General features: G+C 68.0%; 2 protein-coding genes across 2 annotated transcripts; both read left to right on the top strand.

Moving 5' to 3' along the window:
* Positions 1 to 242: 242 nt before the first annotated feature.
* LOC136993954 (uroplakin-3b-like protein 1) lies at positions 243 to 3,226 on the top strand. The gene is made up of 6 exons (XM_067309930.1): positions 243 to 367; positions 1,142 to 1,288; positions 1,394 to 1,622; positions 1,806 to 1,882; positions 2,010 to 2,460; positions 2,654 to 3,226. Exons 1-6 carry the CDS (start codon positions 316 to 318, stop codon positions 2,757 to 2,759), a joined length of 1,062 nt encoding a protein of 353 aa, XP_067166031.1. The 5' UTR covers positions 243 to 315; the 3' UTR covers positions 2,760 to 3,226.
* A 3,028-nt stretch (positions 3,227 to 6,254) lies between these two features.
* On the top strand, positions 6,255 to 18,635 carry LOC106497318 (ras GTPase-activating protein 4-like). The gene is made up of 21 exons (XM_067309441.1): positions 6,255 to 6,372; positions 11,532 to 11,588; positions 11,871 to 11,984; positions 12,357 to 12,418; positions 12,681 to 12,810; positions 12,971 to 13,052; positions 13,533 to 13,664; positions 14,137 to 14,228; positions 14,675 to 14,792; positions 14,923 to 15,076; positions 15,177 to 15,241; positions 15,621 to 15,733; positions 15,834 to 16,026; positions 16,641 to 16,769; positions 17,014 to 17,158; positions 17,233 to 17,402; positions 17,661 to 17,798; positions 17,873 to 18,008; positions 18,083 to 18,203; positions 18,275 to 18,339; positions 18,432 to 18,635. Exons 1-21 carry the CDS (start codon positions 6,308 to 6,310, stop codon positions 18,548 to 18,550), a joined length of 2,400 nt encoding a protein of 799 aa, XP_067165542.1. The 5' UTR covers positions 6,255 to 6,307; the 3' UTR covers positions 18,551 to 18,635.
* The last annotated feature ends 564 nt before the right edge of the window (positions 18,636 to 19,199 follow it).

Here is a 19,199-nt window from a genome sequence, read left to right as displayed (position 1 = left end):
CCCCGGCAGGGCTGGTGGATGCGGGCAGCCTGGGATGGCGGGGAGGCAGCGCCCCGGGGAGGCTCCCTCGGCGCCCGCGGGCACGGGCCGCTCCCGCCGCCATGCCATGAGCTCGGCAGGTCTCAGCGCACCGCCCCGGGGCGCGCTCAGGCGCAGCCGCCGCCGCTCCTGGGGGAAACTAGCCGGACCTGTTTGCGGCGGGGCCGCGGGGCGGCAGGAATGTGGGCGGCCGCCGGGCCGCGGGCGGCTCCCGCCAGGACGGGGAGCGCGGGCCCTCGCCGCGCCGCCCGCACACGGCCCCCGGCGCCCGGCGCGATGCTCCCGCTGCTCCTGCTCCTGGTGACGGCGCCCGGCGCACCCGGTCTGAGTGAGTCGGGCGCGGGACGGCGGCGGGGCGGGTGACGCCGGGCAGGTTTGCACCCGCGCTGTCCCTGGGGTGGGTGGATGGCCGTGCGGCGTGCGTCCCCTGAAAGTTGGGGGGGTCCCTCGTGCATGGACATAGGGACCTGTCCCAGGTTGGGGTCCCTCATGCATGGACACAGGGACCTATCCGGGTCGGGGTCCCTTGTGCATGGAACAGGGACCCATCGCGGGTCGGGGTCCCTCATGCATGGACACAGGGACCCATCCCAGAGCCTGGGGGTTACTGGAGGGTGCAGGGCGTCTGGTGACACCCCTATTCGGGTTGACACCCTTGGTCTGGATGACACCCATCTACCATACCTGGGCTCGCTGGTGGACGGGCGCAGCATGGGGGGTCTCATATGGGTTTTGCTCCACTGGTGATGCCATGGGGGGTCTTTGCCACCTATTTTCATAGATCTTGGTGTCTCTGAGTTGAAAACTGGCGGTAGTGGGAGCTGGGAGGCGAGCGGGGGCCAGGCAGCTGGGGTCCCTCAGAGCAGCTCCCTGCTGGCCCCGGCCCCGGTGCAGCCACCCTGCCATGCCCAGGGGCACGGAGCAGCCTTCCCCGGCATGTGGGTGGCTGGATGGCCCCGGGCACAGCCACCGCTGGGGTTAGCAGGAGAGTGGGGTCTGGCGTCCCCCGCCTGCATCCATGCGCATCCCGAAAGCCCTCGCCCAGGGGCTTTCCAGCGCCCCCGGCAGGGCTCTGGGGTCAGCGGCTGGTTTCGCGTCTCAGCCAGCATCGACTACGTGCCCACCCTCACCAACCGGACCCTGGGGGGCAGGACCACCGCCTCCACCTTCGTCCTGGAGCAGCCCCGCTGCGTCTTCGGCGATGCCCAGCGCGGCGCCCAGATCTGGCTGGTGGTGGCCCTCGCCGCGGGTAGGTGGCACACCGGGGGGGGGGGGGGGGGGGCGAGCGCCGGGGCCGACGCCGCGCCGCGGCCGGGCCTCCCGCGGGGACCCTTCCTCACCCGCCGTCCCGCAGCCGCGGACCGCTTCGACGCCAGCGCGGCGCCGGGGACCCCGCAGCTGGCTTTCCAGACCTTCCCCAACAACACGGCCTACGCCACGCTCGGCACCGCCCTCGCCAACTACCCGTGCCCCCCTCGCCCCGGGGACATCACGGTGCTGCGCGTCGGCAGCGAAACCGCCTGCCGCGACGACCCCGAGCGGCCCAGCTGCAACGGCCCCCTCCCGGGCCCCGGGCCCTACCGGTGAGCCGGGTGCGGGGCCGCCCGGGGGGGGGGGGGGGGCCGTGCCGCTGCGGGGGGCCGCGTGCCGTCGCTCGCACCGGCCGTGCCGGGCGAATGCAGCGTGCACGGAGCCGCCGCGTCCCGGCGTGCCGCGCTCGCACCGAGGGCCCCCGGCAGCGCGGCCCAGCCTCTCCTCCCCCCCAGGGTGAAGTTCGTCGCCTGGAACCAGTCCGGACCCCAGGCTGAGACACAGTGGTCCGAGCCCATCACCCTGAAAATAGGTACCCGCCGCCTGGCCGGGGCAGGTCCGGGGGGTGTGGGACACCCTCGTTCGCTCCTCGTTAAGCACCGGCGCCGTTTCGCAGCAGGGCAGCGTGCGGCATTCCCGCTAACAGTGGGGAAACTGAGGCAGGGCGCCTTGCTGCAGGCGCCTCCCGGCTCAGCGTCGGGACTGGAGCCTGCTGCAGCTCTGGCCCGGCCTGCAGCCGTCCCCATGCGCCCGGCAGAGCCGCGGCACAGCTGCACGGCGCGATTGCACGCACAGTTGCACAGAGCAATCGCACGGCGTGATTGCACGGGGCGGTTGCACACGCGATTGCACGGCGGGATCGCATGGGCGGTTGCACGTGCGATTGCACGGCATGATTGCACGTGCAGGCAGTGTGCTCCCTGGCTGGGGGTCCCCCTCCGGCCCTGGCCCCCCTTCCTTCCCTCCGGTCTCCCCTCCAGCTCAGCAAGCTGACAACCTCCCCGTGATGGCTGGCGGGCGCAGCACCGGCATGATCGTCCTCACCTCCCTGCTCTCCATCCTCTTCGCCATCCTGCTGGCCTGCCTGGTGGCCCTGCTGGCCACCTGGAGGTGCGTGCCAGCCCCGGCACCGCCGCGGAGGCGTCCCCGGGTGCGGGGGGCGGGCGAGGGGCTGCGGAGCCCAGGGGAGCGGGGCTCGCCGCGGGCCCTGCAGCAGGGTGGCGATGCCCGGCCGTGCCTGGCACTCGGCCCTGACACTCCCGCGGGACGCCAGCCCGGCCCTCACCCGTCCTTCCCTTCCCAGCTCCGACTCGTGCGGCAGCGGTGTCATCTTCAGCAAGCCGGACGCGGTGACGGTGAAGCGCTACAACACCCACCACGTCTACGACCAGCCGGCCGCCCGGCTCTGAGCCGCCACCGCCGCCGCCGCCGCTGCCACCTCCCCAGCACCGGCTCTGCCCCGGCGCCCTCCGAGCCGGCGCTGCCCTCTCCGCACCCGCCCTTGGGTGCTCTCGCGGCCCCGCAAAGCCGAATCCTCCTCCCTGCTTGCAACGCCGGGACCGGAGGGGATGCACGGGTGCGTGGCGCCCCATCTCCAAGGAAGGGTCCCTGGCGCGGCCGGCGGCAGCCCCCAGCCCAGCGTGGGAGCGGGACCGACGCGGGGCCGGAGGAGAGGGGCCGAGCCCGGCGGGGCGATGCCGCCTGGGAGCTGGCGCGGCCAGGGCCGTTTCCGCGTGCCTGGCGCCTGAAGCGTGCGAGCCGCTGGCATCCCGCCCTTCGCTCCCACCCAAACCTCTCCGCCTCCCGCCGCCTCCGCATCAGCCCGCGTGTGCCGCCGGCCCGGCGCGGGGCGAGCCGCTGTCGCTGCCGCTGCCGCTGCCTGTCCCTGCCCCCGGCACGGCCCCGCCGCCTTGCCAGCGCTCTCGCCCTGCGCTGCCGCCTCTCCCCCCCCCGGGAAGAAGCTGGCAAAGCCGCAGGAAGCGGAGCGGCGCGTGCTCTGCCCCGCGCTGCCTCCCAACAGCAAGGCCTTGTGGACCAGGAGGGAAATAAAAAGCTGTTGCCTTGCTGATGAATGCTAAAAAGATTGGAGAAAAGGTGTTTTTCTGATGCCCCTCGTCCCCCGCTGCCGTTCAGCAACAGATAGGAAAATGCTGGATGGGCTTCCACCCCTTTTTCCGTCTCCGCTGCGCAGCGACGACCTCTCTGCCAGTGCAGCAGCGGTTCAGGCGCCCTGGGCTCGCTCTGCTCCGAATCCAGCCCTGTCCCGGGATGTGGGGGGGTTTCCCGCACGCAGACATGGGCGAAGCCTTTCCAGGCCCTGCTGACGTTCCCCATCCATCCACGAGATGGCAAGAGGGGGCCGGCAGCCTGTCCCCGCTCCTGCCGCATGGGTTTGGGTGCCCGGTTCCCACGGGTGGTCTGTTCCCATGGGTGGGTTTGGGTGCCTGGTTCCCACGGGTGGGCTTGGGTGGTTGGTTCCCACAGGTGCCTGGTTCCCATAGTGGGACTTGGGTGCCTGGTTCCCACGGGTGGTTCTGGGCACCCAGTTCCCACAGGTGTTTTGGGTGCCTGGTTGCCCTGGGTGAGTCTCGGTGCCTGGTTCCCACAGGTGTTTTGGGTGCCTGGTTGCCCTGGGTGGGTTGGGTGCGCAGAGCAGCTTGTGGCAGGGTGCTGCGTAGCGTGTGGACCCCGGGTGCTGGGACAGGGGACGCCTTCCCAAGACACTCTTTGCATGCAAGGCTTGGAGCGGGCGGGAGACGGTCCCGCAGGGGTGCTGGTGCTGGCACCACGTCAGCGCCGTATCCAGGCCGCATCCAGCAGCGCCGGCAGGCAAAGACTTTTGGGGAGGGACGTGCGCTGGTCCCAGTCCTGTGCAGGAGCTGCCCCAGCAGCTGTGGCTGCAAATGCCCCATGTCAGGCTGCTCCCCTACTAATAAATATATATATATTTTTATATATATATATATATATATATATATATATACACACACACACACACAAAATTTATTTTTTCCGTAGGCAGTTTGTGGAGGGCACAGGGGCAATGAAAGCTGTTCTGTGTCACATTATATTTATGCTTCGCCCATATTCACATCTTATCCATATTCATAGCACCCTTATCCCGCACTGGGGTATCACCGCAGTTCCCCGGAGGTGGGTTGTTACCCTGCCTACTCTCATTGCAGCCTGCAACAAGGATCGCGCTGCAAAAATACCGCCCCGGCATTTGGTTTAGCAGCTGGGAAGAGGAATATAATCTCCCAAGCCTCTGCCTAGCTCCGTTAGGCTCTCCGTGGGCAGGGCAACTTTTGCTGCTAATTCCCCCGCTGCCATCCCGGCCCCGGGAGTTTGACCCCGGAGCTGCCATCCGGCAGGGCCCTGTGCCAGGAAGCGCCCTCGATGACGCCGAGCCAAAAAAAAAAAAGGGAATGTGGCTCCGAGTGTCCCACGGAAGCACGACGGGCTGCCGAGGGGACGCCGGCCGCGCTGGGCCCTTCCTCGCCCCGGGGGGGGGGGCTGCGGGACCCGGAGGGATGCTCCCGTGACGCCTCTGCCTTGCCCGCGCTCCGGAGAGGAGTGCATTAATGGAGCAAAATCCCCAGATAATCCCGGCTGCGGCAGGCGGCTGTTTTCCCGTTCAGCAAATCGAGGTTCCCGAACCCGTCTCCTGCAAACTGCCCAACCGGAACGCGTGTTTCCCTGAGAAAGCGGCTCGTAGCAGCCCGGTGGGGTTTATCCCGGCGGGGTTTATCCCGGCAGGGTTTATCCCGCCGTCACGCTGGCGCTCGGGGAAGTCGGGCGTTCGGCCCGGCCCGCTGGCGGGAAAAGCCCCGGCGGGGCCGGAGGAGGCTGCCGCGGGGGCCGCGCTGCCGGCGGGGGCGAATGCCAAGGCCCCCGGGAACGCGCGGCGCGGGAGGCGCAGGGCAGGGCGTCCGGCTCCGGTTTCAGGGCCGAGCTGCCCCCCGGCCGCCCCCCCCTCCCGGAGGGCTTTGCCTTCACCTTTTTCTCCTATTTTTTTCCCCAAGCTCCCGTGAAGCGCTGCCGCCGGCGGGGGGGGGGGGGGGGGGTTCCCGGCGGCGGGAGCGAGCGGGTGCCGCGGGGGGGGGGTTTCTTTGCTCAGTATTTATCCCCGGTGCTCGGCCCCCTCCGAGGAGCAGCCCCCCCCCCCCATCCGCACATCCCAGCCCCTGTATAAAGCAGTTAATGGTTTCCCGGGTTTCTCTTGACGGATCGACCTAAAACAGCGGGAAATGCCGGCTCGATGCTGGGGGGGGGCCCACGGGCAGCGTCCCCCAGCCGAGCCCCGGCAGCTTCGGTGCAGCAGTGAGGGCTTGCGGGGCGCGGGGCGATGCGGGCGGACGCGGGACACCCCGTAGCCCCGGCTGCATCCGCCGCGCCGGCTGCTCGCGGGCCGGGAACAGATGGCGCGGGCGCAGTTAAAAGTAGTATGTTCGCAAACAGGACCGCGCCGGGACTGCTGGCCGCCCACGGCGCCTCGGCGCGTTTAGACAGGTCCATTTTTCCCCTTTTTCTTTTTTTTTAATATACTGCTTAAAACCGTTGGTGGGAACGGGCCGGGATTCCTGCGGGAATGGGCCGGGATTCCTGAGGGAACAGGACTCACCCGCCCCGGCCTCCCCCCCCCCTCAGCCCCTCTAAGGCCCTCAGCGGCTTGGGGGTCCCACAGCAGTTTGGGGTCCCCCCGGACCCCCCCATCCACGGGGTGCCCCGCCCCCCTCCGGGACCCGCCCCCGCTCCGGAGTGACTCCGGATCAGCCCCGCCCCCCAGCCCTCCCTCGCCCAACCACCGCCGGGGATGGCCCCGATGCCACGCCCCTCGTCCCTCCCCCGCGCGCGGATTGGCGGCCGGCGGCGCCGACCCGCACATGGGCGCTGGACGGCGAGGGGCGCGGCGCTGTCGGGGCCGCGGGTTCGGGGCCGCCGCTCGCCGCTCGCCATGGCCCGGCGCAGCTCGCTCTCCATCCGCGTCGTGGAGGGCAGGAACCTGCCCGCCAAAGACATGTGAGTCCCTCGCGGGAGGGGCTGGGGCTTGGGGGCTGCCCCCGGGAGGGCTCCGGGATGCCTCCGGCAGTGCCCGCTGCTTCGGGGCGCCCCCGGCAGTGTCTGTGCGTTAGGGCTTCCCTTCCAGGGCTGCTTCGGGGTGCTCCCCTTGCAGTGCCAGGTGCTTTGGGGCTCCCTCCCAGGGCTCCTTTGGGGTGCCCCCCTTGCAGTGCCAGGTGCTTTGGGGCCCCCCCAGGGCTCCTTTGGGGTGCCCCCCTGCAGTGCTGGGTGCTTTGGGGCTCCCTCCCAGGGTTGCTTTGGGGTGCCCCCCTTGCAGTGCCAGGTGCTTTGGGGCTCCCTCCCAGGGCTGCTTTGGGGTGCCCCCCTTGCAGTGCCAGGTGCTTTGGGGCTCCCCCAGGGCTCCTTTGGGGTGCCCCCCTGCAGTGCTGGGTGCTTTGGGGTGCCCCCCAGGGCTCCTTTGGGGTGCCCCCCTGCAGTGCTGGGTGCTTTGGGGTGCCCCCCAGGGCTCCTTTGGGGTGCCCCCCTGCAGTGCTGGGTGCTTTGGGGTGCCCCCCAGGGCTCCTTTGGGGTGCCCCCCTGCAGTGTCTGTGCTTTAGGGCTTCCCCCCAGGAGTGCTGTGGGGTGCCCCCGGCAGTGCCCAGTGCTTTGGGTGCCCCCGCTCTGGGGCTCCCCCCGGCACCCCAATGCTGCTGTGCGCAGGGCTTGCCCCCCCCCCCCCCCACGCACCCTCCATCTGCAGCCGCCCCAGAGCTGCGTCCTTGGTGGGGCCCGGAGCCCCCTGGGTGCCTGGGCACGGACGCGCAGCTGGACCCCACACGGACACGCAGCCGGACCCCACGTGCACCCTCGGCGCAGCCGTCCTGAAAGCAGCCGCGGCAGCCCCCGTGCTTCCCGTCCCTCCCGTCACTTCTCCTTTCCGAGTCCCGGCTCGAAACCAGCAGGGCAGCCGCCCCCGGGCAGGCTTCCCCACTCGCTCTGGCTTCCAGCCGCCGTTCCCGCGGGGCCGGCAGCAGCTGCCCACTGTGCCGTTGGCCTTGCTGCTCTTCTTGCCCGCTGCCATTCCCATGGGATGGAGGCGCGGGGGCCCGGCTGCGGAGCTGCTTGCCGCTGGCAGGACGCTCTTGAGGGCACATTGAGGAGCTGCTCCGCAGCCCAGCTGGGAAATCGCTGGAAAACTTTGCTGGAAAATCAGCAAAAAGCCCCACAGCTGTCATGGAGGGGAAAAAAAGAGGATAGACATGGAAAGAAATGTGCCTTCCCCCTCCCTGCGCCGTGTGTCAGGCCTGATTTAAATCCTTTGGAGCAACTCCCTGCCGGGAACTTGAGCTGGCGACAGGAGGTGGGATTTCGGGAGGGCTGCAGAAGACTGGATGCGAGATCACACTTTACCCGGGGGTTTCCAAATCCGCGGGCAAACGCAGCCGGGGAAGGGGCAGGGAGCCTGGCCGGGGCTGGGAAAAGGGAAACCGGAGACCCGGCTCCTTCCTTCACCTGCCGCTGCCTGACCTTGGCCGCGGCTCCCCCCGGCTCGCTGGCTGCCTCCTGCCCACGGATGGGGTTCACGACAGCCGTTCGCTCCGCCCTGCCCCGCGCGAAGCGGCAGGGCTTGTCGCGGCCGCAGCGTTGAGCAGGGTTTTGCCCCCGCGCACGGCGCCGCCCGCGGAGGCGATGCTGGAGGGGGGCTCGCGCGCCCCCGCCGGGGCCGTCGTCACCCGCCTCCGGGGGGTTTGGTCCCCGGCTGCCTCCGATTTTCCCATCCCCGGGCTCTTTTGCAGGTCTGTCCCCGCTTGTCAAACCCGCGGGGGCCGTGACCGCGAGACCTGCGCCTTCGTGAGCGATCCCCGGCCTCGGGAGCGGGCAAGCAACCCGAGAGACTCGCCGGATGAATTTAGGATGCTGGAAGCCGCCGGGTGCACGTGCGCGGGGCGGCCGCGGGGCTCCGGCCGGGGCTGCGGGAGCCCCGACGGTTTAGGCAGCGTTTTCTTTAGCCCGTGACGGCGTTTGCTTTCTCAGCCGCCTGGGACGAAATCCCTCCTCGGCAGCTGGGAGGGAGCCTGGCCTCGGCCCGTCTCCAGCACCGCGGCTCGCTGGCCCCTCCTGCCTCGGGCTCTTAGTTATGCTGTCAAATGCCCGGCCAGGCTGTTTTTTTGCCCTTTTCCCGAGCAAATCCTGCCTCTGGCTGTGCTGGGCTTGCACCTGCGGGATTCTCATTTTCGGTCAAACAGAGACCTGCCCTGCTGCAGTCACCAGCGCCGGCAGCGGGCTCGTGCGGAAGCGCTGCAGCCTGCTTCTCCTCTCCCGCCGCGCTAACGGCACCCGTTTCCGCGGGGTTTAGCCCCGGCCAACGGGGCTGCGAGTTCGGGGGGGGGGGGGGATCGGGGGGCTGGCACCCGCCCGGGGCTGCTGCACCGTGCTGCAGCTCCAGCGCAGCGCAAAGGCGCCCGTCGCCCTCCCTGCGCCGTCTCCAGCTCCCTGCAGCGGGGAGACGCTGGTGTTTGTTTTTGTTCCTCAAGCAAGAGCCCGCCCGGAGAGCGGTTTGGCACCGGCACCCGGCACTGCCGCGAGACCATAAAACTGGCTGTAAACAGGCAGCAGCCGGCTCCGTCTGCTGTCCTCTTCCACGTCACCGTGAGTAATGGCAAGGGAGCCAAAGCCCACGGGAGATGGAAGCAACCCGGGCGGCTGCAACGCAGCCCGGCGGGTCGCTCTGCCGCCGCTTCCCTGCCCGTCCGCACGGGCAGCCTTGTCTCCGGGGTTTCCTTGCCGCAGGAAAGCGAGGAAAATTGCCCTTTTTTGTTCCCTGGTCTCCCGGAGTGCTGGGCAAAGCCCTGCCAGTGCCTCAGCCGGGGAATTTTTAATCGTAAAACTCGCACGATCCATCAGTCCCTTCTCGGCGCTGCTTGCGAAGATGGATGGCCGTGCGTGCCTGCGCCGCGGGGGGATGCCAGAGCAGGCTCCAAATGGCCTTTTCTTTTTTTTTTTTTCCTTCCTCTCTGTATAATTTATACCACTTTTTTTTTTTAAGTTTAAAAACAGCCCTAGCTCCCCCCTTCCCATCTCTTTCCCCCCATCCAAATGCACCGGCCCCGTCCAGCGTTGGGGTGCACACGAGCTCGCGGGGGCAGGCACCCGCGGGATGCCCGGCGCCTGTGAACTGCCTTGTCCGACGCTTCGTGAGCGTCGGTTCGCGCCCGGGGGCTGCGATGCTGCAAAGACAGTGTAACCCTCCCCGGGGACCCCGGGTGCTGCTTCCCAGCTTGTGTTTGAACGGCGGATTTGTATTATCCCTGTGCAAACCGCAGGCTCCGGAGCAGTCTCGGTCCGTTTGCGCCTCGGGGCAGCTCCCATCGGAAACTGCGCTCCTTGGCACCCGGCACGGCTCGCGGAGGCGCAGCCAGCGGGCAGATGTTTCCCTTGCTGCGTATGCGCTCGCTGCCCACTGAATAGTTTGCACAAGGCAGGAAATGTCGGCAATAGTTTCTGCTTAATGGTGTTTAATCCACTGGTCTCATTTAAAACCCGTCCGGAGTGCGGTTATAGATGGGAGCGTTGCTGCCAGGCTGGCAGAAACACGCTCTTAGCAACCCGCCGCTGTTTGCAGCCTGACAGCCGGCCCGAAGCACTCGGGATTTGTCTGGAAACCTGCACCGGGAAGGGATGGGCGGGGAGCAGGCAGAACGGCCCTGAGAACACGACCGCCTCGGAGATGGGGCGAGGGGGCAGGAAAGGCCCTCGTGCCTTCAAAGGGAGCCGAAGGCGGTTTTAGACCTGCCTGTCTGACCGCTGGGTGGGTTTTATTTATTTGCTTATTTTTGTTAGGTTTTTTCCCCCCACGACCTGCTGCACGTTGGTCTCCGAAGCAGGCTCTGCTCTGCAGCACGGCCGAGCTGCGAGGCTGCCGCTGCCGTAACAGCAGTGCGTGTGTCCGCGTGGGTCATCCCGGCCCCTTTGGCCCCGCGGCGGCGGCGCTTTGCACGGCAGGGATGTGCTCCCCAAGGGCATCCGGGCGTCCCTGCAGAGCCATGGCCCGCGTGCGCATCCCGGCGCTCCTCGGGGGACGCGCTCCTCGTCCTCGGCACGCACTTCGGCGGCGCTGCCCGCGCGGGCTTGCTCCAGACATGACCTGTCCCGACCTTCCTGTTTTCGGGAAGGGATGTTACTCCGTGCTTGAGTCCCCCCCCCCCGTTCCTTCCTTTACCTGGAAACTCGCAGCTCGTTGGCAACCGCCTCCGGGCGCCCGCGTTAATGAATAACCCCTTGCTCGAGCCGCTTCCCATCGCGCGCTTGCAGGGCGGCAGCAAGCAGCGCTCGCACCCTCCTGGCAGCGGCGCAGGTCCCGGGCAGCGCCGTCGGTGCGGGGGCTGCCGTGGGGCTCCCCGGCTCCCAACCCAGCTTCCCTGTCTGCACAGGAGTTATCTGATTTCCGAGGAACCCGGGCGGGCTCGAGCCAGGCCGTAAAACGGTGATTTTCCTGGCAGCAGCTCGTGGAAGGAAGCGGGGTTGGAGCGTGGCCGGGAGAAGCGCCGCAGCCGGGCGCCCTCCGGCCGCGTCCTTACGGAGGCAGCTGGGCATGGGATCCCCGCGGGGTTGAAGGGGGCTGTGAGCACGTGGACCCGTTTCGGGGAAAAGGGTGGGTTTTGTTTGTTGTTCGCCTTCCTCTTTGGAAGAGGAAAGCTGCGCTGCGGCTGCCGGCGGGGCGTCGCGGCCGGACGCCGGCGTTGGCCGGGAACTGGGATCAATGATGCATTTCCTAGCGCCGGCCCCGGAGAGGCACGTGCATCCCATCCCACGACGTTTCACCCCTTGGGGTGGATCCGCTCGCGGGTGTTCAGCCTGAAAGGCCTGAGGGCTTTGCTGCTCTCCTGCGTTGATTCTCTGATGTCTAATAAGGGTTGTGCTCCCCCTTCTAGTCCTGTTGGGATTCCCCCCCGCCTTCAGCTCCCTGTTTCTCCAAATCCTGCGTGGACTCGTGGTTGGTGGGACTGCTCGGGCACGCGGGTTTCCTGCCCCCGGCTGTCCCGCGCCGCCATCCCTCCCTGGGTTTCCCGGGCTGGCGCTGGGGCATCCCGCAGCCTGGCACGGTCCTCGGGGCCGCGGGTGGCCGGTGCATCACTGGGCGCCGAGGACGGCGCTGACGGTGCCGCGCCGCTGTGTTTCAGCACGGGGAGCAGCGACCCGTACTGCATCGTGAAGATCGACAACGAGGCCATCGTCAGGTGAGCGGCCCCGGCCCTGCGCGGGGAAGGCTCCGCTCGGCACGAGCACCCTCCCGTTTCGGAGCGGCTGGTAACGGCGCCAGCTCTGATCTGTAATTTGCCCTTTCCCCCCTCCGCGTGCCTGGCCGGGCCCCGACGCAGCGGGACGTGCCGGGGCGCCCGTTCCCCTGCGGGTTTCTCGCGGGGCCTGGCCGGCCGCGGCGCGGGCTGGGGGGGCGGGAGGTGCCCGGCGTGGGGCGCGGGAGCCCTGTCCCCCTGCCAGCGGTGCCGGCCGCCCCGCAGGACTGCCACGGTGTGGAAGACGCTGTCGCCGTTCTGGGGCGAGGAGTACGAGGTGCGTCTGCAGCCCAGCTTTCACAGCGTCTCCTTCTACGTCATGGATGAGGACGCGCTCAGGTACGGGCGGATCGCCGCTGGGGCGGGGGACCGGGTCGGGTCCTCCGCGTTTTACGGCAGGCCTCAAAGCTGAGCGGGAACGGTTGACTGCAGACGGAAGTCTGTCTGTCTGCATGCCGAGGGAAAGGCAGGCTGCTCAACCCCATACTAGACACTGGAGAATCCCCACCTCGCCCCCACCGGTGTGGGCTGGCCTGGGTGGGCCAGAGAGGCGCGTGGGCCCCGGGATGCACCTGGAAGTGGCTTGGGAAGGGGATGGCGGTGCTCGGACGCTGGATGCGTCCCCCGAGCGCCGAGGTGGTTTTGCCGTTCGGGGGCTCGTGGCCTGTCTCTCCAAGCTGCCGCCAAGGCTTCCCCGGCTTTGTTTTCCAGCCGCGATGACGTCATCGGGAAGGTCTGCATCACCCGGGACATGCTGGCAGAGCACCCCAAGGGTAGGAGGGAGCCGGGTCCCGCCGGGTGGGTCGCCCCGAAGGCAGAGATGGGCACCGTCCCCCCCACGCACCATCCTCTCCGGGCCCTGCGCACCCGTTCCCGGAATGGCCCGGGAGGAGAGGGGCTGCCCGGGGAAGGGAGGCTTTGCCGGTGGGGCTCCGAGCGTCGCAGCCCGCCGCGGGCCCCCCTGGGAACGGCGCCGAGCAGCCGCCGCGGCTTCGGCTCGCGGCCGGGCGCGACGGTGCCCCGCTCTCACCGCAGGCGTCAGCGGCTGGCTGAGCCTCAGCGCGGTGGACCCGGACGAGGAGGTGCAGGGGGAGATCCACCTGCGCGTCGAGGTCCTGCGGAGCGAGGCCGGCCGGCGGCTCTGCTGCCGAGTGCTCGAGGCCAGGTGAGCGCGGGGGCCGGCGGGCGACGGGGCGGCCACTCCGGCGCACGGTCGGGGTTTGCAATTAGCCGGCCAAATGCACCCGGGGGAGCTGCCAGTGTCTCCCACCCGCGGTCCGAGGAGACCCTGAGGTGCCCCCTTGCTTTCCTCCTCTTCTCCGCAGGGATCTGGCCCGGAAAGACCGGAACGGCGCCTCCGACCCCTTCGTCAGGGTGCGCTACAACGGGAAGACGCAGGAGAGCGCCGTGAGTGCGGGCCTCCTTCCGGTGAAGGTGTTTCCTTTAGATTTTGGGCCATCTTAAAGACAAGGGTTTGGCACAGCTCGGTTACCGACAGGGCTTTGCCTTAGCGGTCCGAACGGTGTCGAGAGCTGCAGTGGTGGCTTCCGAGAGTCAGGAGACTGACCTGAAAAAAACGCCTACTGCCCATGAGTGGGAAATTCAGGTCGGTCTCCGTTTCTTCCTCAACTGTCTTTAACAGTGCAGGAAAAATTCTTTCTTTAAGAGCTGAGAGCCACGATGGCCACCAAACGCGTTGTCCCGGGAGCCGGGCTCCCAGCAAGTCATGGGCTACCTGGAGGCCAGTTGGGAAATGGAGCTGCCTGCGCAGCCGTGGCCCGGCTGGATTTAATCTCGTGCCGAAGCCGGGAGCCCCAGGGATGTACAGGCCACCCCGTAGCACCAGCAACGGGGGGTTGAAGCCGTTGCCTTTTCCCACTGCTGCAGGTGGTGAAGAAATCCTGCTACCCGCGCTGGAACGAGACCTTCGAGTTCGAGGTGCCTGAGGCCGCCGGGGAGCAGCTGTGCGTGGAGGTGTGGGACTGGGACCTGGTCAGCCGGAACGACTTCCTGGGCAAGGTGAGGGCCGTGGCGGGGCCGGGGAGGCGCGGAGCACTCTCGGCAGGTCACGGTGACTGTCCCCGTTTCTGGGTCTTTGGATGGAAAAACCCCTAGCGCGGGACCTTGCTGCCGCTGCAGGCTGGGACACGAGCCCTTCTCGAGAGGCTCCAAGAGGTGGTTTGGGTGCAGAGATGCCCTCAAAGCCCCGTGGTCTCTCTGGCCTCAGTTTCCCACATCTGTAGGAGGGGTTTTCCTCCTCGCTGGCCCCTTCGGGATTTGCTAGCTCTCTCACCAAGAGCGTTGCAGCCCGGAGCTGAGCCGGGAGCATTTCGGGGGAGGATTGCAGACCTGTTCTGGGCCATTCCGTGACCTGCGGTGCCTTGCTCAGCACAGCCACAGCCTTCAGCCCTGGCCGGGGTAGCGGAGGAGAGGGCGGGTGTCCTGCTTTCCCAGCCAACTGCCCGACCTCTCCTCCCGTGCGCCCTGCCAGGTGGTGTTCAACGTGCCGGGGCTGCAGGCGGTCCGGCAGGAGGAGGGCTGGTTCCGGCTGCGGCCGGACAAATCCAAGGCGAGGGAGGCAGAGTGAGTCTTGACGGCCGTGCCGAGGGATGGCGTGCGGTGGGACGCGTGAGGGACGTGCAGCTGCGTTGGCTCTGGGGCCTGCGGGGTGTCGGGAAGGGGTTATTCCTGGGAAGTGCCCTTCATTTGGAGGGCCAGTTCTTGAGAAATGCCCTGCCCTTGGCCAGGTTGTTCCCTTCCCTCGGAGGGACAATTCTTGGGAAGTGCCCTTCCCTCAGAGGGACAATGCCTGGAAAATGCTCTTTCCTTGGAGGGGCAATTCCTAGGAAAGCGCTCTTCCGGAGAGGCAATTCCTGGGGAAAAACCCTTCTCTCGGAGGCCAGGAATGGGGAGGGCAAGGGCAGGGCAGCTCGACCTGCCCTCCGAGGACGACAAGGCTGGGGGCCGGGATGTTGGGATGCCTCCTGCTCCGGGAGGTGCCTCTCCATGCCATTCTCGTCCCATCGCAGAGGCAGCCTGGGATCCCTGCAGCTGCAGGTGCGGCTGCGGGACGAGACGGTGCTGCCCTCCAGCTGCTACCAGCCCTTGGTCCAGCTGCTGTGCCAAGAGGTGAAGTCGGGGCCCCAGGTGAGCGTTGCTCCTGGCCGAGTGCGCCCCGCGTGTCCCAGGCACGTCGGCTCCTCGCCGGACAGTTATTCACCGAGGCGGGGTATCTGCTTCCCTAGTGCCATCATATCTTCATCCCTGTCCCCACCAGGATGGCAAAGTGCACCTGATCACCCTCCTCGACGAAACCACCACGGCCGAGTGCCGGCAGGAGGTGGCCATCAACCTGGTCAAGCTCTTCCTGGGCCAGGGGCTGGTCAAGGAGTTCCTGGACCTGCTCTTCAAGCTGGAGCTGGCGAAGCCGTGTAAGGCTGGGAGCCGGGGCTGGCGTGGGATCACTGCGGGGTGGGTGACGCATGTTCGTTGTTGTCCCCAGCACGGGACCGTCCATCTCACGTTTTGCAGGCGAGCCCAACACTCTCTTCCGGAGCAACTCCCTGGCCTCCAAGTCAATGGAGTCCTTCCTCAAGGTGCCGTGTGCTGCCCCGGCACGGGAACGTGCTCTGCCCTTCCCACTGCCCTGCCGGGCTGCGCTCCGCCCACGGCGGGACCCTGCCGGGAACTTTGGGCCATACCCTGGTATTTTCAGGTCGCCCCAGCTCTGTGCTGTCCCTGCTGGGGCCAGTGTCCCTGGGAGGGGGGCTGGCTCTGGGCAGGAGGGATCCCCGTCCCTGGCCTGCAGGGATACTTGTTGCTGGAGAGGGATGTGTCAGGAGGTGGCTGGAGGCACCACGGGAAGAAAGCGTCAAAGAAACCCTGGGCGGCCCTTAGCAGGGGGATTTGGGGTGTCGGTAGCGGGCGCTGCCGGCAGAGCGGCAGCGGCGTGTCCCCAGCACTGTCCCTCGCCAGGTGGCCGGGATGCAGTACCTGCACGCCGTCCTCGGGCCCACCATCAACCGGGTGTTTGAGGAGAAGAAGTACGTGGAGCTGGACCCCAGCAAGGTGGAGATTAAAGACGTCGGGTAAGGGGCGATGCGGCGGGACGCGGACAGCGGGGGAAACGGCGATCCCCCTGGGCGCCGCCGCCCGCGGCGGGGGGCTGATGGCGGGCCGTGCCGCCAGGTGCTCGGGGCTGCACCGCGTGCAGACGGAGAGCGAGGTGATCGAGCAGAGCCGCCAGCACCTCCAGTCCTACCTGGGCGACCTCCTGGCCGCCATCGCCAAGTCGGCCCCAGCCTGCCCCACCGTCGTCCGCGCCGCTTTCCGCCAGCTCTTCCGGCGCGTCGGGCAGCGCTTCCCCGAGCACCAGCACCAGGTGGGCGTGCGGGGAAAGCCCTCGGGGGGGTGATGGATGATTTGGGGCCCTGCTCTCCCTCGGGGGCAGCTGCTCCCTGGGCCGGGAGCCTTGGCCAGGGCTTGGCACGGGCTGCGGCACCCCAGGGTCCCCCCCTCGGTAGGGGAACGGGTGCATCCTGCTGGGAACGGAGCATGGGGAACGCTGCACTGAACTGCAGCTCCCAGGAAGCCCCATGGCAGTGGCTCAGAATCACAAAATTTTCTGTTTTCATATTATTTGAAAATTGGGGAACTTCCCGTGGAGATTGCCAGGGGATGGGGGGATCGGAGGCATCGCAAGATGCCTTTGCAGGATGAGGCTCTTCTGGCCCTTGTCACCGCAGTTTCACTCCCACCCTGGTCGCAGTTGCATCCCACATAAGTACAGGATTCCCCCTCGTGCCGTGGAGTCAGCCGCCACGGCCTCTCCAAGGCACCAGGGAAGGAGCCCAGGGAATAAATCAGCAAGTGCCATGCCTGGGGGGTGTCAGCCCTCGCGTGTGTCATGCCTTCACACGTGACTCATGCCTCTGTGCACATCTCGTGTGTGTCTTGTGCCCTCATGCGTGTCCCGTGCCCCTGCAGAGTGTGAAGTTCATCGCCGTCACCAGCTTCCTCTGCCTCCGCTTCTTCTCGCCAGCCATCATGACCCCCAAACTCTTCCACCTCCGAGAGAAACACGCCGACTCCCGCACCAGCCGCACGCTGCTTCTCCTGGCCAAGGTGGGACGGGGATGCCGAAAGGGTCCCTGGCACCTGCTGTGGGGCACCTGGGCCTTTTTGGGGAGGAGGGAGGGTGGGGGCCCCGGTGCTCGTGTCCTCCTGGCCAGGGTGCTGCGTGGACCTCCCAGGGTTTGCAGGGTGCCTGGTCGCCTCCTTGCAGGGCTGGCTGGCGAGGAAGGGCCAGGACGCCTGGGCTCCCTCACGGTGCCCGTGGTCCTGACCCCGCTGTCCCTCGTGACTCCAGGCCATCCAGATCGTGGGGAACATGGAGGCAGCAGCGGGGCGGGCCAAGGAGGCCTGGCTGGCCCCACTGCAGCCCGCACTGCAGCGCGGCGTCGCCCAGATGAAGGACTTCATCACCGAGCTGGTGGGCATCGAGGAGAAGGAAGGTGAGCGGGGTGGCCGTGGGGGCGGGCGCAGCCTCGTGAGCCCCCTCTGACGGGCACAGGGCCATTCCCCGCAGAGCTGGACCTGCAGAACGCCCTCACCTTGCAAACGCTGGTCGTCAAGGAGGGCCCGCTCTTCATCCACAAAACCAGGGGCAAGGGGCCGCTGCTCTCCTCCTCCTCCAAGAAACTGCACTTCTCCCTCACCAGCGAGGCCCTCAGCTTTGCCAAGACCCCCAGCTCCAAGGTATGGGGAGACATGTCATGGTGTGGCCAGCGTTGCATGGAGAAAGGTGCCAGCAGAGCCACGGGCCCCATCCTGGGGACGTGTGCCACCTCGGGGTGCTGGACACGGGGCTCTGCATTGCATGGTGGGTCAAGGCTGGCACCGGAGATGTGGCAGTGCCCCGTAGCTCCCTCTCCCTGTCCTTGGCGGCTCTCAGGTGCCTCCAGGGGCTGCAGGGAGGGTGCTGAGCCCCACTTTCTCCTCCTTCCCCGGCGGCAGAAGAGCGGCTCCATCGCGCTGTCCAACATCCGGGTGGCCGAGAAGGTGGAGGAGAAGAGCTTCGGCAGCTCCCACGTGATGCAGATCGTCTACGTGGACGAGGCAGGGCAGCAGGAGACGGCGTACCTGCAGTGCAAGGTGGGCGTGGGGGGGGGGGGGGCCAGGGCCACCGCGCACCCAGGACCCCCTCACTGCCCTGTGCCCTCCCGCAGTGCGTCAACGAGCTGAACCAGTGGCTCTCGGCCCTGCGCAAGGCCTGCGCCAGCAACCCCGAGATGCTCTGCTCCTACCACCCCGGCGTCTTCAGAGGGGACAAATGGAGCTGCTGTCACCAGAAGGACAAGACGGGTACGGCGGGCGGCGGGTCGCGGCCGGGTTCCCCGCGGGCGAGCGGCGGGTCCCCAGCGGGTTTTGTCCCCTAGGTCTGGGCTGCGACGCCACCCGCCACGGCGTCACCCTGCAGGAGTGGAGCGACCCGCTGGAGCCCGACATGGAGGCGCAGCTCATCTTCCGCCACCTGTGCGGCCTGCGGGAGCCCATGAGGTGCGGCGGGGCCCGGGCCGGGGGGCGGCAGGGGCTGCCCGGGGCTCACGGCCTCGTCCCTCTCGCTGCAGGGAGAAGTACCGGGAGCTGCTGGAGGCCGAGGACGCCCCCAACGGGCCCTGGAGCCGCCCCGAAGGTAGCGTGGCGGCCATTTCGGGGCCGAGGGAGGGAGGGAGGGACCCTGGGGAAGCGGCGTCCTCACCCCCCCCCCAACTTGTCCCCCCGCAGAGGCGCCGCTGCCTGAGGGGCTGGACCGGCTCTTGGCGGTGCTGCGGGACCTGGAGGGTTGTCACCGCCAGGCTGGCCCCGTGCCCGCCCCGGGCCCCCTCCTGGAGCTGCAGACGTGAGGGGCCCCTGCGCCCAGGGACACCCCGTGTCCCCCCTGTCAGTGGGGGGGACAGGGGGTGGCCCTGCTCCATGCCCCCATCACTGCTGGGCAATAAAGGCTGCTCGCACCCTGCACCCCCTCATCCTTCCTCGGCTCCGGTGGGGCTCTGGGGCAGCGGGGTGGCACTGGGGTGGCACTGGGGGCTCTGCGGACGGTGCCATCGCTGGTGGCAGTGGTGAAGTCGCTGGTGCCATCACTGACAGCAGCACTAGTGGGCAGGGTGGCTCTGGCTGTGGCAGCACGGGTGGTGGCACTGAGGGCATCAGTGGTGGTGCTGCCGGTGGCACTGATGGCATCAGTGGTGACATCACTGGCGGCAGCACGAGGGGCACTGCTGCTAGCGCTGATGGTGCCATCACTGGTGACATTGCTGATGGCTCAGCCAGTGCCACCATCCGGCATCCCTGATGACAGTGGGGGCATCACTGGTGGTTCTGCTGGCGCTATTGCGGATGGCGGCGCTGCTGGTGGCATCGCTGGTGGCATCATGGTCCCGGTGCTGACGTCACTGCTGGCGCTGCCGCCGCCGCCACCAGGCGCCCCCCAGCGCGGAGCTGCGCGGAGCCCTCCGGGCCGCGGCGGGGCGCTGGCGGCGCCGCCCACCAGGA

The sequence above is a fragment of the Apteryx mantelli genome, chromosome 22 (assembly GCF_036417845.1).
Source record: "Apteryx mantelli isolate bAptMan1 chromosome 22, bAptMan1.hap1, whole genome shotgun sequence".
NCBI classification, from domain to species: domain Eukaryota; kingdom Metazoa; phylum Chordata; class Aves; order Apterygiformes; family Apterygidae; genus Apteryx; species Apteryx mantelli.
The sequence above is the reverse complement of the archived record's forward strand: the minus strand, read 5'-3'. Positions and strand labels throughout refer to the sequence as shown.

Bases quoted from the DNA above. Each gene is read 5' to 3' on its own strand.
- LOC106497318 (XM_067309441.1), top strand. From the start codon at position 6,308: ATGGCCCGGCGCAGCTCGCTCTCCATCCGCGTCGTGGAGGGCAGGAAC. The intron at 11,589-11,870 runs GTGAGCGGCCCC...GCCGCCCCGCAG, and splicing joins GACAACGAGGCCATCGTCAG to GACTGCCACGGTGTGGAAGA. The intron at 17,799-17,872 runs GTGGGCGTGGGG...GCCCTCCCGCAG, and splicing joins CGGCGTACCTGCAGTGCAAG to TGCGTCAACGAGCTGAACCA.
- LOC136993954 (XM_067309930.1), top strand. From the start codon at position 316: ATGCTCCCGCTGCTCCTGCTCCTGGTGACGGCGCCCGGCGCACCCGGT. The intron at 1,289-1,393 runs GTAGGTGGCACA...GCCGTCCCGCAG, and splicing joins GGTGGTGGCCCTCGCCGCGG to CCGCGGACCGCTTCGACGCC. The intron at 2,461-2,653 runs GTGCGTGCCAGC...TTCCCTTCCCAG, and splicing joins GCCCTGCTGGCCACCTGGAG to CTCCGACTCGTGCGGCAGCG.